Source organism: Lytechinus variegatus, chromosome 5 (assembly GCF_018143015.1).
Source record: "Lytechinus variegatus isolate NC3 chromosome 5, Lvar_3.0, whole genome shotgun sequence".
Taxonomy (NCBI): domain Eukaryota; kingdom Metazoa; phylum Echinodermata; class Echinoidea; order Temnopleuroida; family Toxopneustidae; genus Lytechinus; species Lytechinus variegatus.
The window spans coordinates 16,723,958-16,737,597 of record NC_054744.1 but is presented as its reverse complement, the minus strand read 5'-3'; the positions used below and the strand labels follow the sequence as shown (position 1 = coordinate 16,737,597).

Here is a 13,640-nt window from a genome sequence, read left to right as displayed (position 1 = left end):
AGATGTATCTCTATGGATGGACTAAGGGTGCGGACACCGATACGCGGTTTTCGTTTTCTTCATCTGTTCATGTATCTAATTATTTTAACTTTACAGTGATTGGAGACTGTAAACAAGGATCTTTGCCGTTTATTTGGCAAAATCGACATTAGTATGATTAGCCTAGTAAAGGCCTAACTCTACTGACATGACTGAGTACGGACTGCGTCTGTGGAGTAGATAGACATGGCTGAACATATACGAGGCCCCACTCCCAGGGCCAGAGTTGATTCATGCTGCATGCTAAGCCTGTCTAGACTAGGGAAATAATCATGCGAAGATGATAATGGCCTTGATCAGTTGATAGGACCCACGACCACTACGCCAATGATCTTGCGATCTTGGATCATATGAATGTGATTATTGTGAAGTTGAGTTTGAACAATTTCAACACCAGGGATCATGAAGACTAAGTTGCTTCTGCAAATGACTGTGTCGGCAGTGTTTTTAATTATAATCCTGCAGTTGCAGCTTACATCCGGCAGTTTGGTACAGTATATTTTTACTTAGGAATAGGATTACTTAGGAGAACTGGAGAATCCAGTCCAAAATCCAAATCTAGTAAGAAAAAGACTACAAGATATCCATAATTGCCTTGGTGAAAGTTTGAATAAAATCTTAGAAATACAATGTAGATCTATAGTATAACTTCTAGATCTACTGGTAATTTGAAAAAGTTGGGAAATGTTGTAACTTGCATTCAATAGATTTTTAAAACTAGTTATATTAATAGGCCCCCTAGTCTACATTTCACACAAATCATTTTACCAAGTTTGGACTCTCCTTTATACAACTTCACAGTTCTGCATAATTTGGATTATATCCATCATAATCATAATCTAGACAGATGATTGGTCTGAACCCTGTCATGTGACCAAAGATAGTTCAAACCATTGTCATTAAATTGGCAGAAAGTCATGAATCCCGGCATCTGACGTCACAACCCGGGAATAGTACCCCGAGCCATGACGTCAGAAGTAAATATTTCAAAAACTACTTACCGGATAGCAGCCAGGATGTGTATATTACTGTTTTATGAAATTAAGCGAAACTTATTTTACATCCGATTTTGATGAAATTTTCAGTGTTATGCTTGTTGGATTTTTGTTTTTATTCAAATCAACTTTTTGTTGGGGTGAACTTGTCCTTTGATTAAAAGGCTCCCTTTCTGTTAATCCAGAAGATTTAATATGACGAAGATTATTGCATGATTTTAATTTGGATTGGATTATATAGACCCCATGTAATGATGGACAATCGTCAGATCCTCAACCTCCGGATTGCTTTGATGATTGTGAAGGTCTTCGATTCTTCCTAGATAGAGATGGCCTATGTAAGATGTGTGTGCAGTGTGAACCTGGATTTGGACATAATAAGGTAAATTACTGTTTTTAAATGCATTATACCAACTGCATGTAGGTGGTTGCAGCTAGGAGGTATTGTGTTTTCAGGTTGTCAGTCCGGTTGTCTGTCTTTCTCTCTGTTGTTTCTTCATGTTGTTCTTGTAGCTCTCAGTATGTAGGAGTGATCTATGATGATCTGATTCGTTTTGGGTGGTTGCTAGTCAAAGGTCAAATGTTACAGTAGTCGTTAGATTTTCATGATCACCAATTAAAGAACTGTTTGAGGATCAACTTCAAAATTGTAGAGGAATTAAATGATCTAAGTAGATATGGGGTCATGATGGGTCAGAAGTCACATGTCTTGTTTTTAGACCAACTTCAATCTTGTGTCCATCATCATAATCTGATAGATTTTTAATTCACAGGCCCAAAGGTTACAGAGGTGATTATACCCCCCCCCCCCATATAATAACTCAAGAACAATTAGAGCTAAAAAAAATCAAACTTTGCTAATGTTAGTGGTGATAATCTGATAGACCAATCAGACAATTACATAGATCTTTCAAGTTCATAATAATATATATCTATTTTCAAATTCAAAGGAACTAGGTGTTTGGAAAGGAGAGGAGAAAGGAACGATTACATATCGACACTTTTAGTGGCTTGGTTTGCCTTATCTTTTTGAAGTAAAGAGGGGAGAAATTTAGTGCTTGTTTTAATTTTTATATTGTTCTTGAATTAAATTCTCCCCCACCCCCCTCATTTTCATTTTATTTGCCAGTATTGTGGAGATGGAGAGAATGGTGATGCTGTCTGTGTCCCCTGTCCTGCGGATCACTACTCCTACAATCACTATGACTGTGTAGCTTGCAGATTGTGTGAAAACACTGTGATTGATCAAGAATGCAGCTTCTCTACTGATCGTGTGTGTGGAGAGTGCCTTCCTGGGTAAGGAAAGGTTTCTGTTTTCCCTCCTACACCACGTGGCTCGCCTTTCCTGTTTTGTCCACATGATGAGATGTACCTTGATTAAATAGTTTGATGGATCGACCTTGAACTCTGTGCATATGTATTTAGAACATTGGTTGTTTAATTTGGGGAGTATCAGTAGATATGAGTGGTATGGCAGAATGAGGAAACTTAAATTTATTACCGGTAATTTGTTCATTTCATTCCATGCATGGGCGTAAATACATGGCATCATGCTAAGTTTCAAGTTGGGGGATGGAATAATAGTTCTCCCTCCCCCCTCCCTGAATAATAGGTTTGCTATTTGAATTTACACAAGTGTTTCCGTGGAAGGAAATAATTGCTATGACAATTGTTCACATACAAGAAGGTACACTTCACAATGAATATACCTTTGCCTACCTACTTGAATAATGAGATTGGTATTATGATGATGATGATGGTGGTGGTGGTGGTGGTGATAATGATGATGGAGAAAGATGAGTGGGAGGAGGGGGGTGGAGGAGGTGGTGGAAGAGAAGCAGAGAGAGGAGAAAAAGAAGAAGAAATATGGAAAGAAAGATGGTAAAGGAAAAGGAAAGTGAGACGGATTAGAAAAAGAGGAATAAGGATGAAGTGAAGAGGAAGAAGAGAACAAAGAAAAGAGATAAGAAGAATGAGAAGTTTGAAGAAGAAGATAAAAGAAAGAAAAGGGAAAGACAAAGATGACGATGACAGTGATGATGATGCCGATGGTGGTGATGATAGTGGTGATTAGGATAATAGTGGTTGATGACATTATGGTGGTGATGATGATGTGGAGAAGGAGAAGAAGCAAGATGAAATAGAATAATAAAAGAAAGAAAGTAGGAGGAATTCAGGATATGTGTGGTATGGAAGGAAAAGGTTGTATGAAAATGGCAATAATTAAGACACACTTCAGATATGAGTGTAGGCCTACCTTTGCCTATTTGTATTATGATGATAATGCTTATGATGGGCAAGGATGAAGACGAGGAGGAGGAGGATGTCAAACTGATATCAACTATAGGAAAAACCTAACCAAATGTCAAGAGTGTGAACTTTCAAGATAATATTGAATTTATAAGTCTGTATTATGTCGAACTTGGATGTGATGAATAGGGATTACAAATTAGTTTAGATGAATATAATAACAGGTTACTGGGTAAAGCTCATTTCAGATCAATTAACTTGTATAAGAATTGTTACATGTTTTTTTCTTCATTATTTAAAAAAATACTTTTAAATCAAATTTAATGAAACTTCAATGATTTGTTTGTAAATATGAAATGAATAGCTAGTTTCATAGTCAAGGTCAAACAAAAGGCCATTTGGGGGTCAAAGAACTTTATCATTAAATGAATGGGTGTCTAACTTTTTATTCTCCTTTTGTGAAAATTAAGTTTTCAAAATCAACACTGCTTTGTTATGAATCTGTAGTGCAGGCAAGGCATGCAACTTGTTTTGAACTTGGAAAAAGAGTGTTATACTGTTATACTGGTATACTTGTGTTTTCAGGAAAGCAAGGAAAGCCTTTTCGCCCCATCAAACTCAGATCATACACAATCCTAAATGTGTTTTTTTTTTAAGCTGAAATTCGAGTTGTGATTGATAGTTTGAGGTGTGTTTGATTGAAACTCTTTCCGCAATGGGTCCATTGTGCAGGGAGAAAAAAACTGAAAGGAACAGGCTTAACAAGAAGAATTTGAAGATCAGTCTATTAATTTTAGTTTGGGTTTTATTTATTGAAAATAACCCAAACAAATGTTTGTTCTTTCTCTAGGTTTTATAAGGATCCACAAAACCCAGATCTTTGTAATCAGAAGTGTGAGAAGCTGAGCAATCCCGGAACGATCCCAGCCTGCAGAGTTTGGCTTGAAAATCAGCAGGTAACGACCGTAGCTACCGTCACATCTTGGATGTCATCACTACCTCTGTATCCAGGTATGAGATCATTTTGTGATGAAGCCCCTCAACTGTGTGCTTTTGAACGAGTTAAGGGACAAAACCTTCATACAAATATCGAAATGCTAAGTCCACCCCAGATAAATTCAATTCAATTTATTTCCACTTTAAAAAGCAACAATACAGTGTTCAATACATGTAAGTATAGTGGGGATCATGAAAAGCACAAATTATGGCGTATTAAAAATGACCTCTTACAGTACAAGTAAACAAAGATAAAATAACACAAAGGACAACATTGTATAGTACAAAATAAAGGAGGGAAAGAACAAAGAAAGAAGATATAAAGGAAACATTTGGTATGTAAATTCTGAAACAATCTGGTCAGGTAAATAGGAGGTGTCTTTTATACAGATGTTTTTTTTATTGTTTTTCAGTCTTACTATTTTTAAAATAAAATGGAGATTGTTCCAAAGCATTGGACCATTAAAGAAAATGGACTTTTGTGCTATTATTATTGATGTGCATTTAAGAGGAAGGTGAATGTTTTTAGCATTCCTGATATTAGGACTATAAATAGAAAAGTTCATAGTAAAGATTAGTTATAAATCATTAGAAGCCAATTATTAGATAAATTAGACATAAAAATAGCTGTATCTAATGATATTTGTTCATATATAGGTACATATAGAACCTGCATTTTTTTAAATAAAGGTAGACTATGGGCAAGATATGTGGAATGTGTCATAATACATGTAAACAGTAAATGGAAGTCAATAATTTTGATGAAGTACATGTATTGTCAATCTTCACTTTCAATACATGATTGATGATACGTTTTCATAGATATATGGTGATTTCTGAGAGAGTATTTGATTTTGAAATTAAATGCCCCATATTTAGGAATGACATGGCCGCACTGCAGAGGATAGTTTTAAAAATATAGTTGATTTCAACAATTAATTTCCCTTTTGGACATGATTGCTTGCATTCACAGAGAAGTCTACTCCTTTATAATTGTGTTTAATAATTGTGTATATGTAATAGTGTGATAATATAATATACACATGTCATATACTTTTAAAAAAAAGCACAACATATGCTCTGAAAATCCACTGGAATATTGTCTTCTCTGTTAGTGTGAGATAATAACTGATCATTTATTTTCAATGTTCAGACTGCATGGGGAACTCTCTTTAAATATTTTATGAACAATTTGTTTTTGTTTTTTTCTCTCTATAAGTTTTACTTCTTTCTTTTATACATTTTTCTTTGTGAAGGCCAAGTTTTTTTTTTTAAATCTGGGTTTCTTTATTTGATAATTGAAAAAAATGGTCAAGAAGTGGTAGCATATCTGCATTGAAAATATTGCAGCTCTGATAACAGAAGTTGATACCCTCCCTTTTCTCATGTGCATGATGGTTGATATCAAATGAATATATTTCATTCTCAGTTATTCCTGGTACCAGTTCCAAGTGTACTTGTATTTCACGCATTTACATCTTTAACAGTTTTTATTAAAATGTATGTTGCCAATGTTAAAAACTGATCCTTCCAGCTCACCATTGATTCCACATATGAATGCAGATCTGAAAAAGCATTTGCATGAAATTGAAAAGTGGAGGGGGATGCTACCTCCAGGTTTTGCAGCAATAATAAAGGAATGTGGAGATGCTGTGGCCGAGTAGTCTTAGGTGCCTATTAAATATAGACATTTGAAAGTCTGGGGTTCAGTTCCTGGCCATGGCACCCATAGCCGTAAGCAAGGCATTTACTCAACATTGCTCTTTCATTCGACATTCAAGTATAAAATGGAAATGCTGTATGAATTCTTAGTAACTAGGTGTGTACTTTAAAAAAAGAATTAGTAAGGGAATGTGAACTTCAGGGTGAACTTATGAAGTTTCAGGTCTCACACAAATTGGAAGTACATTTAATTCGTCTTCAAGATGCCCCAAGCTGATTTATATGCATGAGTGGAACAAATTCAAGTTAAGAATGTCACCAAAACTTGCAGCAGATTATAATTTGTCTCTATCGATGTTGTGTGCAGATTGAAAAGGAGTCAAACCCAAATAAAGATCAAAACTTAATTGTTTTTAGAGAAAAAAAGAAAATTCAGTCAAGTAGATAGAATGTTTGAACAATATCGAACAAATAATTTTGATGTAATGAATTTTAAAAGTTGTAAAATATATATGCTCCCGGTGTTTTTATTTTGATTACTGCCCTGCAGGAGAATAGGTACTCTAAGGAAAATTAAGTACAGTACATAGCCTGTGGGGTAGTTTTCCAAGCTACCAGTTCTCCCGATATGAAATTAACATAGTTTTAGGGATCTTAAGCTATGTAACTCAGGTTGTAAATTTCTTATTGCTTGTCTGATTTCTTTAAAAACTGTCGCCATTCTGTTTTACTTACATGTATGTTTCCACTCCTCTGTTGTTATATAACATTTTATGACCAAGGTTGGATTCCCCTGTTGTTGACATGTATGTTTTCAGTCTGGAATTGTCTATGGCAAGACCTCTCTTGATCCTTTTCAGCAAAAAAAAATGATGTTGGTCTTCTTTCCTATATTAGATCACGTAGCTAGAGGTGTGTCTATGAGAGTCGTCATTATTATCATCATTCTTCTGGCTGTTGTCCTTATTGGCGGCAGTGTGATACCAGTCTATGTATGCTGTAAACATTGCAGAAATGATCGAAAACCTCCCTCGGAAACTGTATTGAGAGATGTGTAAGTATATATAAAATTTATTTTGATGTTCATTAAAAAAATGCTGAATCTGGAAATATGATGAAACTGAATAAATCGTAAATGTATGTAATATCAAAACAGATGCATTTTCACCTGGATAGTAGTAATATAAACTGTTATTTTTTCATAATTCTGTTTTTATTGAAAAAAAATCAAGTAAATTACAATATTTTTCCAGAATTATTGCACGATTAGAGTACAAAATCAAAGAAACAAGAAAAAAAAATGCAGAACAAAGACTAAAAATACCTCTCATTAATTCAAGGGTGATGCTCCAAATTCCATGTTGGATTTTAGCCCTGAAGAAATAATTTCCCTTTCTTGGTGTGTACAACCTCTTTGAGTAGTAAACTCTTATTTACCCATGGTAGCCACTATTGGCTGATTTTCAAGCAGGCACTGCATAATTTGGAGGAGCCGTGGTGTAGTGGTTCTGACTCTCGCCTTGTAAACAGAGGGTCGTGTGTTCGAATCCCACCGCGGTCTGGCGTCCTTTGGCAAGGCGTTAATCCACACTTTGCCACTCTCGACCCAGGTGCTAAATGGGTACCCGGTCGGATGTGAAAGTCATTGTAGCTTGACCAGTATTGTGTGCGCCTCACAGGCGACTGACTGGAATACTCCCCAGGGAGTGGAGGATGTGCACACATTGTGTGCGGGAATGACTGATTGAATCCGATGACCGGGGTAATAATATATCTGTAAAGCGCTTAGAAACGTCGTTCCGATGGATTAAGCGCTATATAAAAGCGGATTATTATTATTATAATTTGTTACAATTAGCCTTCTCCAAATGTGCCTGACAAGAAGGCCATTTTTCAAGTCCTTGCTATGACTATGCCAGGGTGAGGCGCGCTCTACCTCTGAGCCACCATATTTATAGTTTCTATGCATGTGAGAGTACCTATGAGAAAACTGTTTGCACACAATGTATCATGATTGACTCACATAAGCCAGTACATGCAATTGAAAGACTATTTAAGGGAAGTGAGATTGTAATTAGACATCTGAAGAGAAAAATAGATGGCCTTTTTCTAATTTCCAGAGGAATTGTTTATTTTATTGTCCTAGTATAAGTTCTTGAGAACACCTCAACTAATGATGGTACAGTCATCAAAGATTTTACAAGTGTGTTATAAACAAAAAATAATTCATTCGCTGTTTGGGGGATTGCAATCATTCATTGCGGATCCTTATCTTACATGCACTGTAAATTGTTTTCTCATTTCATTTTTTTTATCCCTGTAGAGTATGCTAGACATCCTGACTTGTATGTTATTTTTAGTTTTAGAAAATAGTGATATTTATAATTTATGAAAGCTGTTTAAAAAAGGCATTTTCTTTGTTGCTTTGTTTGTAGTGAGATCTTTCATCATCCAATTCTTTAATATTAATCAATTCTTTCATTCCTTGTAGAGAGACTCATTCATATCCAGATGAGACACATGGCAGAGAAGTTCACGAGTTGTCAGATAGTGGTAGTATTGGAGGGATTGTGATAGTTGCTAATAATCATACAGGAGTTGAAGCAATGGAAGTAGTCACAGTTCCACTTGTGACAGCTGGTCAATGTCAAACTCAAGAGCAAACTCTAAGAGGTGGATCTGGAGAGAATGTTGAAGATGATAAAGATTGTGAAAAAACAGTCTTGGAGGCCTTCCACAGTGCAAATGAAATAAATTACCCCAAAGGTTCATCTGTTTCACAGAGGAAAGAGCAGCCTACCCGTGGTAATTCAGAGATTTCTTTGCCTTATGTGAACGAGACCGACTCTGACCGTAAAGTTGTAGGTAACCTGAAGGAAAATGGGAACAGTTCAAGTGATTTCTTCCCATTTTTGAACTCACATTGCAGGGATTATGGAAAACCTCCACTTGAAATGTCTGAAGGTCTTAGTGTGTCTGGCACATGCGATCATCACTCAAGTTCAAGGAGATTAGAGCAAGATATTCTTAATGGTCTTGAGCCGAGTGATGGTGGGTCACCAATATTTAGTTTAGAATCTGATGTTGCTCCAAAGAATGTGGGTGGGGGGAGAGAAGAAGAAGGGAATAGTCGCGAGGCAGAACCTGATGAAAAACAGACACTACAGTCTGCAACTTTGCAATGCACATCAAGCAATGTCATTGGTCTTGATGAGGATAACCTCCAGACGGTGAGCTCAGATTTAGATGGAGCCCAGAGAAACGACATGAATCTAGGGTTTAAGGAAAATGATGCCAAGAGAGAAGAACTTGAATGTCTTCTGTCTCATCATGATAGCAATTACCAACATGGAGAGGCCACGCAAGAAAACTTGATTGCTTCGGCTAATGCAAAAAAGTTGCACCTTACGAAAGAAAACAAAGAAGAAGATTCTTCAAAGAACGGTAGCTTCGGATCTGGGATGAGTGAAAATCCCAGAACACTTAGAAGCAGTGAAGGAAATGAAAGTGTGCCATTGCACTTGGGTTCTGGGCATGCCAAAGACAGTTTGGATGGGCCAGCTGATAGGGGAGAAGATGTTGACAGTAGAGTAAGGGAAGAAACTGATGAACATCAGAGACTTCTCCCAGATAAACAGGAGGAGAAGGTTGGGGGAGGTGCTAATTCTGGAGGTGATGGTACAGGATGGAGGGGGTCGGCTGAAGAAGAAACAAGGAGACCCACGAATGGAGAGGGAAAGGATACATCTCTTGAAATGAACCTGGATTTTCCAGCTCAGGATGATAGTAATGGCAAACCACAAAGTTTGATCTTAAATATCACTGGACCAGTAAACAATCTTGTGATTGGCAATCAGACTCACAATTATAATAATGCAGGGCCCCCACAATGAGGGAATGATGTCTAAATGTGGCTTATGAGAATAATGATGAAAAGGAGAAGGGTGGGTAGGAAAGGGGGAATGGAGGTACGAAAAGAGAAAATATTGAAATGTCCATTGATCAGAATTGAAAATATTACAGTTTATGATCCAAGTGAAGGTGCAAGAGAGAAGCGTTTGAAACCGGTAGGCAATTCAATTGTTATGCAAATTTGTACATTCTATTTTCTATTTAATTTTTTATATCTTGCAAGTGAAAGGAAAAAAATGAATGGGACTGTGTTCATTGAGAGAACAACAGAATACTGAATCAATGAATAAAAGCGATGGATCCTGCATTATCCATAATGAAGTGGAGAAACATTTATGTTTAATTGAATGACTTTTTTGTCTAATTTTAAAGTGTTTTTTTTTTTAATAAATTGTTTTGTCTTTCAACTATGGATAAAAATATTTCTATCAAAGTGTTACATTCTAGTAGTATAATTTTATCTATTGCAGAAGTATGAATGTATAATTTTGCAATTTTATAGAGATGTACATGTAAATAGTTTGTAGCTCCTTTTAACTTGGCTTGCTGCTGAGAAATACAAGCTTGCATAATGGTTGTGACACATATTATGTTCGACATGCCTGGATTAAAGGGGAATCCAGCCTTGGCCATAAAATGTTGTGTTGGGAAGGAGAAAAATAAATTAAACAGAATGGTGAAAGTTTGAAAGAAATTGGACAAGCAATAAGAAAGTTATAGCTGCTTTAAAATTGAGATCACTAATACTATGTAGATTTCAAATTGGCAACTGGGTAAGTAAATTATGACAAGGGGCAAGGACAACTTTCCCATAGGCCATGTACTTTATTATCAGGGATTTGTGGTTTTCTTCTAAGTACCCATTCCCCTGGGGCAGTAATCTAAATATAACCCATGCAGTATATTGTTTGGTTACAGCCCGATAGACCGCGGGTCCGATAGACCGCGGGTCCGTTAGACCGCGGGTCCGATAGACCGCGGGTCCGATAGACCGCGGGTCCGATAGACCGCGGGCCCGATAGACCGCGGGTCCGATAGTCCGCGGTGTGTGTAAAATTATGATCAGGACAATATAGTGAAATCCATGTCATCAAGAGGTCAAAAGGTCATTGATACGAGTCCATGGGGTTCTATAACGATGACCCACAGGACAATCGCCCCCTGACATCTACTTCAAGGAAAATATTATCTCCATATTTTTATCGTCGGGGACTGTATACCCCCCCCCCCCCGGAAATATGCCCTCTAGACGCCATACGGAGCCTCTAAAATGCCATCGACTTGACGACATGGCGAGATACTTTATCTCGCCATGTCGACTAAATAAGCTTATTATGTCCGCATGGCGAGATACGTTATCCTGCCAAGTCGACTTGCCAAGTCGATTGTATCTTGCCACACGGGTCGTGTGGTTCAGTGGTTAGAGCATTGGACTCATCATCGCAAGGTTGTGAGTTCGAATCCCAACTCTGCCATTGTCTCCACTTTGATAAAAAGGCCCAAGAGTGATATCTGTCGTCTATTACGTCAGCCACTATGACTGATTAATCTAGACGTAAAATGTTTCATTGGTAATTGGTTATATACCAGCTTGGCGTTTACCAGCAAAAACTGCTGTCCTGCCGAGTTCCTACGGGAGTTACCACAAACAGAAACAGAAACAGGAATATGTTACATGTCAACATGGCGATATGTCGGGATTCTTGCCGGGACTTGTACACTTCATATCTCGCCATGTGGACATATCGACTTGACAAGATAGAATACATCGCTATGTCGAAATAATAAGCTTATTAATTACTTAGGCGGCGGAAGCGGGGGGGGGGGAGGCTTTCCCCCTAAACTTGAGGTGGGAGGACGGTCCCCCCTAAATTTTTAGTTGAGAACCTTTTTTGGTCGTCAATTTCTTTTCTACGCCCCCCCCCCCTAAATTGAGGTAGACCACCCTAAGATATTTTTGTCCCCCCCCCCTAATTTTGGTTGATAACCTTCTTTTTTTTCCTTGTCAAAATATTTTGATGGTCCCTCCTAAAATTTTGGTTGATTTGATTGTCAATTTTTTACCTTTGTCCATCCCAAAATTTCAGGTGGATCCCCCTAAATGTTTTGCCTTCGGCCGCCAATGATTAATTAAGACATGGTAAGATAAAGTACCACGCCATGTCGTCACGTTAAGGCATTTTCACAATCATTATTTTCATAATCTGGGGTAATTGTCTGGAGAGTAAATTTCGGGGGGGGGGGTAACAGTCCCCGGCGGTAAAAAAATATGGGGATAATATTTTCCTTGAAGTAGTTGTCAGGGGGTGATTGCCCCTAATTGGCTTATTGTTATAGAACCCAGGCGCAGTTCCAGGATTTCAAGGGGAGGGAGGGGGAGCAAATTTGACCTGATGTTTGGCGCCCATGTGTACTTTTCGAAAAATGGCGCCCACTCCCTCCCGGCCAGGCTAACTAATAATTATCTTATAATCACATAAAAAAAATAAAGACCACTTTTTAATGTGTTCTCGAAAAAATCCATGAATACATAAATACCAAAAGGTAGGGGGACACAGGGGCGGTTCCAGCCTTCGCCAATAGAAGGGGGGGGGGGGCGGAAATTTGTTTCAGCCATATTTTCCCCGGCCGATCGGCAGCTCGAAGATAATTTTTGTTTGTTTCTTTGAAGGGGTAGTCCTCATTAGTCACTTCTTGGCTTTATTCTTATAAATTAATACATAATATCATAATCCTCATTTATATGATGCGAGCGCGAAGCGCGAGGTAATTTTTAAGGAAATTTTATGTATTTTTTTCTAAATTTTGAACTGATTCTGGGCAATGTTTGTTATCCTGAAAAAGACATGTATGCAACTCAATAATTACTACGAACGCAAAGCGCGAGGAGAAATGAACTGATGAAAAAGATACCTGTTAAAGTAGCATTTAACAATCAAATAATGCGAGCGCGAAGCGCGAGCTGAATCTTTTTGAAATTTTCACCCAAAGAAAGGAAATTCGTTTTTTTTTTTTTTTTTAACTAAAGCAGAATAGGTATATGAATAAATAATTAAAGCAAGCGCGAAGCGCGAGCGGAAAATTTCTAGATTTAGTCCTATAATATTTACTGAACGAGACACTCTATTCATGATTTGTAAATCCTAAAAAATATGAGTATTAATAATGCGAGCGCAAATCGCCAGCAAAAAAAATTATACGTTTTAAACTGGTACCTGTTAAGGACTGCTTGTACTTAGCCATGAAGGCGTCACATATTTCAACAATCAAAAATTGCGAGCGCGAAGCGCGAGCTTAACATTTTTAACTTTTTTAAAGAAAGAATGGAAATTTTCAATCAGTTTTTGTAATCGTGAACAGGATAGCTATGTAATTTAACGATTGATGCCAGCGCGAAGCGCGAGCAGAAAAAAAATCGAGATTTAGACCTAAAAGTGGGCCACTCTGTTCATGTTTGGTAAATCATCAAAAGGATGAGTAATATGGGGTCTTCCTTCATTAATAATAAGAGCATAAAGCGCGAGCAGAAAATTTTTGATATTGTGATCTGAAACTGGATAATGATTTAAAGTAGAGAACAAGTTGGTTATCTGAATAAACATGCGCGAGCGTGTTTCATATTTAAACCTAGCATCTAGGCATTCTAAATACAACTTTAATCATGAAAATCATGAAACTTTGATAGTCCGATCTGAAAAAAATAGTCAATTTCAGCTTTATATTTCTAGCACGATGTAGAAAAATAATTGTGAGGTGGATATGGATCGCACTTAAAAAAGAGCTGTT

The 13,640-nt window shown here is 37.3% G+C and overlaps 1 protein-coding gene across 2 annotated transcripts; it reads left to right on the top strand.

Moving 5' to 3' along the window:
• The first annotated feature begins 196 nt into the window (after positions 1 to 196).
• Positions 197 to 10,083, top strand: LOC121415582. Of its 2 annotated transcripts, XM_041608848.1 has the most exons (7): positions 197 to 528; positions 1,276 to 1,416; positions 2,164 to 2,330; positions 4,135 to 4,295; positions 6,840 to 6,996; positions 8,434 to 9,470; positions 9,504 to 10,083. In XM_041608848.1, the coding sequence occupies exons 1-7, from the start codon at positions 442 to 444 to the stop codon at positions 9,833 to 9,835; spliced, it is 2,082 nt and encodes a 693-aa protein (XP_041464782.1). In that variant the 5' UTR covers positions 197 to 441; the 3' UTR covers positions 9,836 to 10,083. The 2 variants fall into 2 exon arrangements, with proteins under 2 accessions (XP_041464782.1, XP_041464781.1); XM_041608847.1 differs by having other exon boundaries at positions 8,434 to 10,083.
• The last annotated feature ends 3,557 nt before the right edge of the window (positions 10,084 to 13,640 follow it).

What these genes read in the sequence shown, in the direction of transcription:
- LOC121415582 (XM_041608847.1), top strand. Translation starts at nt 442, where the DNA reads ATGAAGACTAAGTTGCTTCTGCAAATGACTGTGTCGGCAGTGTTTTTA. An exon ending in TGTGGAGAGTGCCTTCCTGG is followed by an intron (nt 2,331 to 4,134) that starts GTAAGGAAAGGT and finishes TTCTTTCTCTAG; the next exon opens with GTTTTATAAGGATCCACAAA. An exon ending in GAAACTGTATTGAGAGATGT is followed by an intron (nt 6,997 to 8,433) that starts GTAAGTATATAT and finishes CATTCCTTGTAG; the next exon opens with AGAGACTCATTCATATCCAG.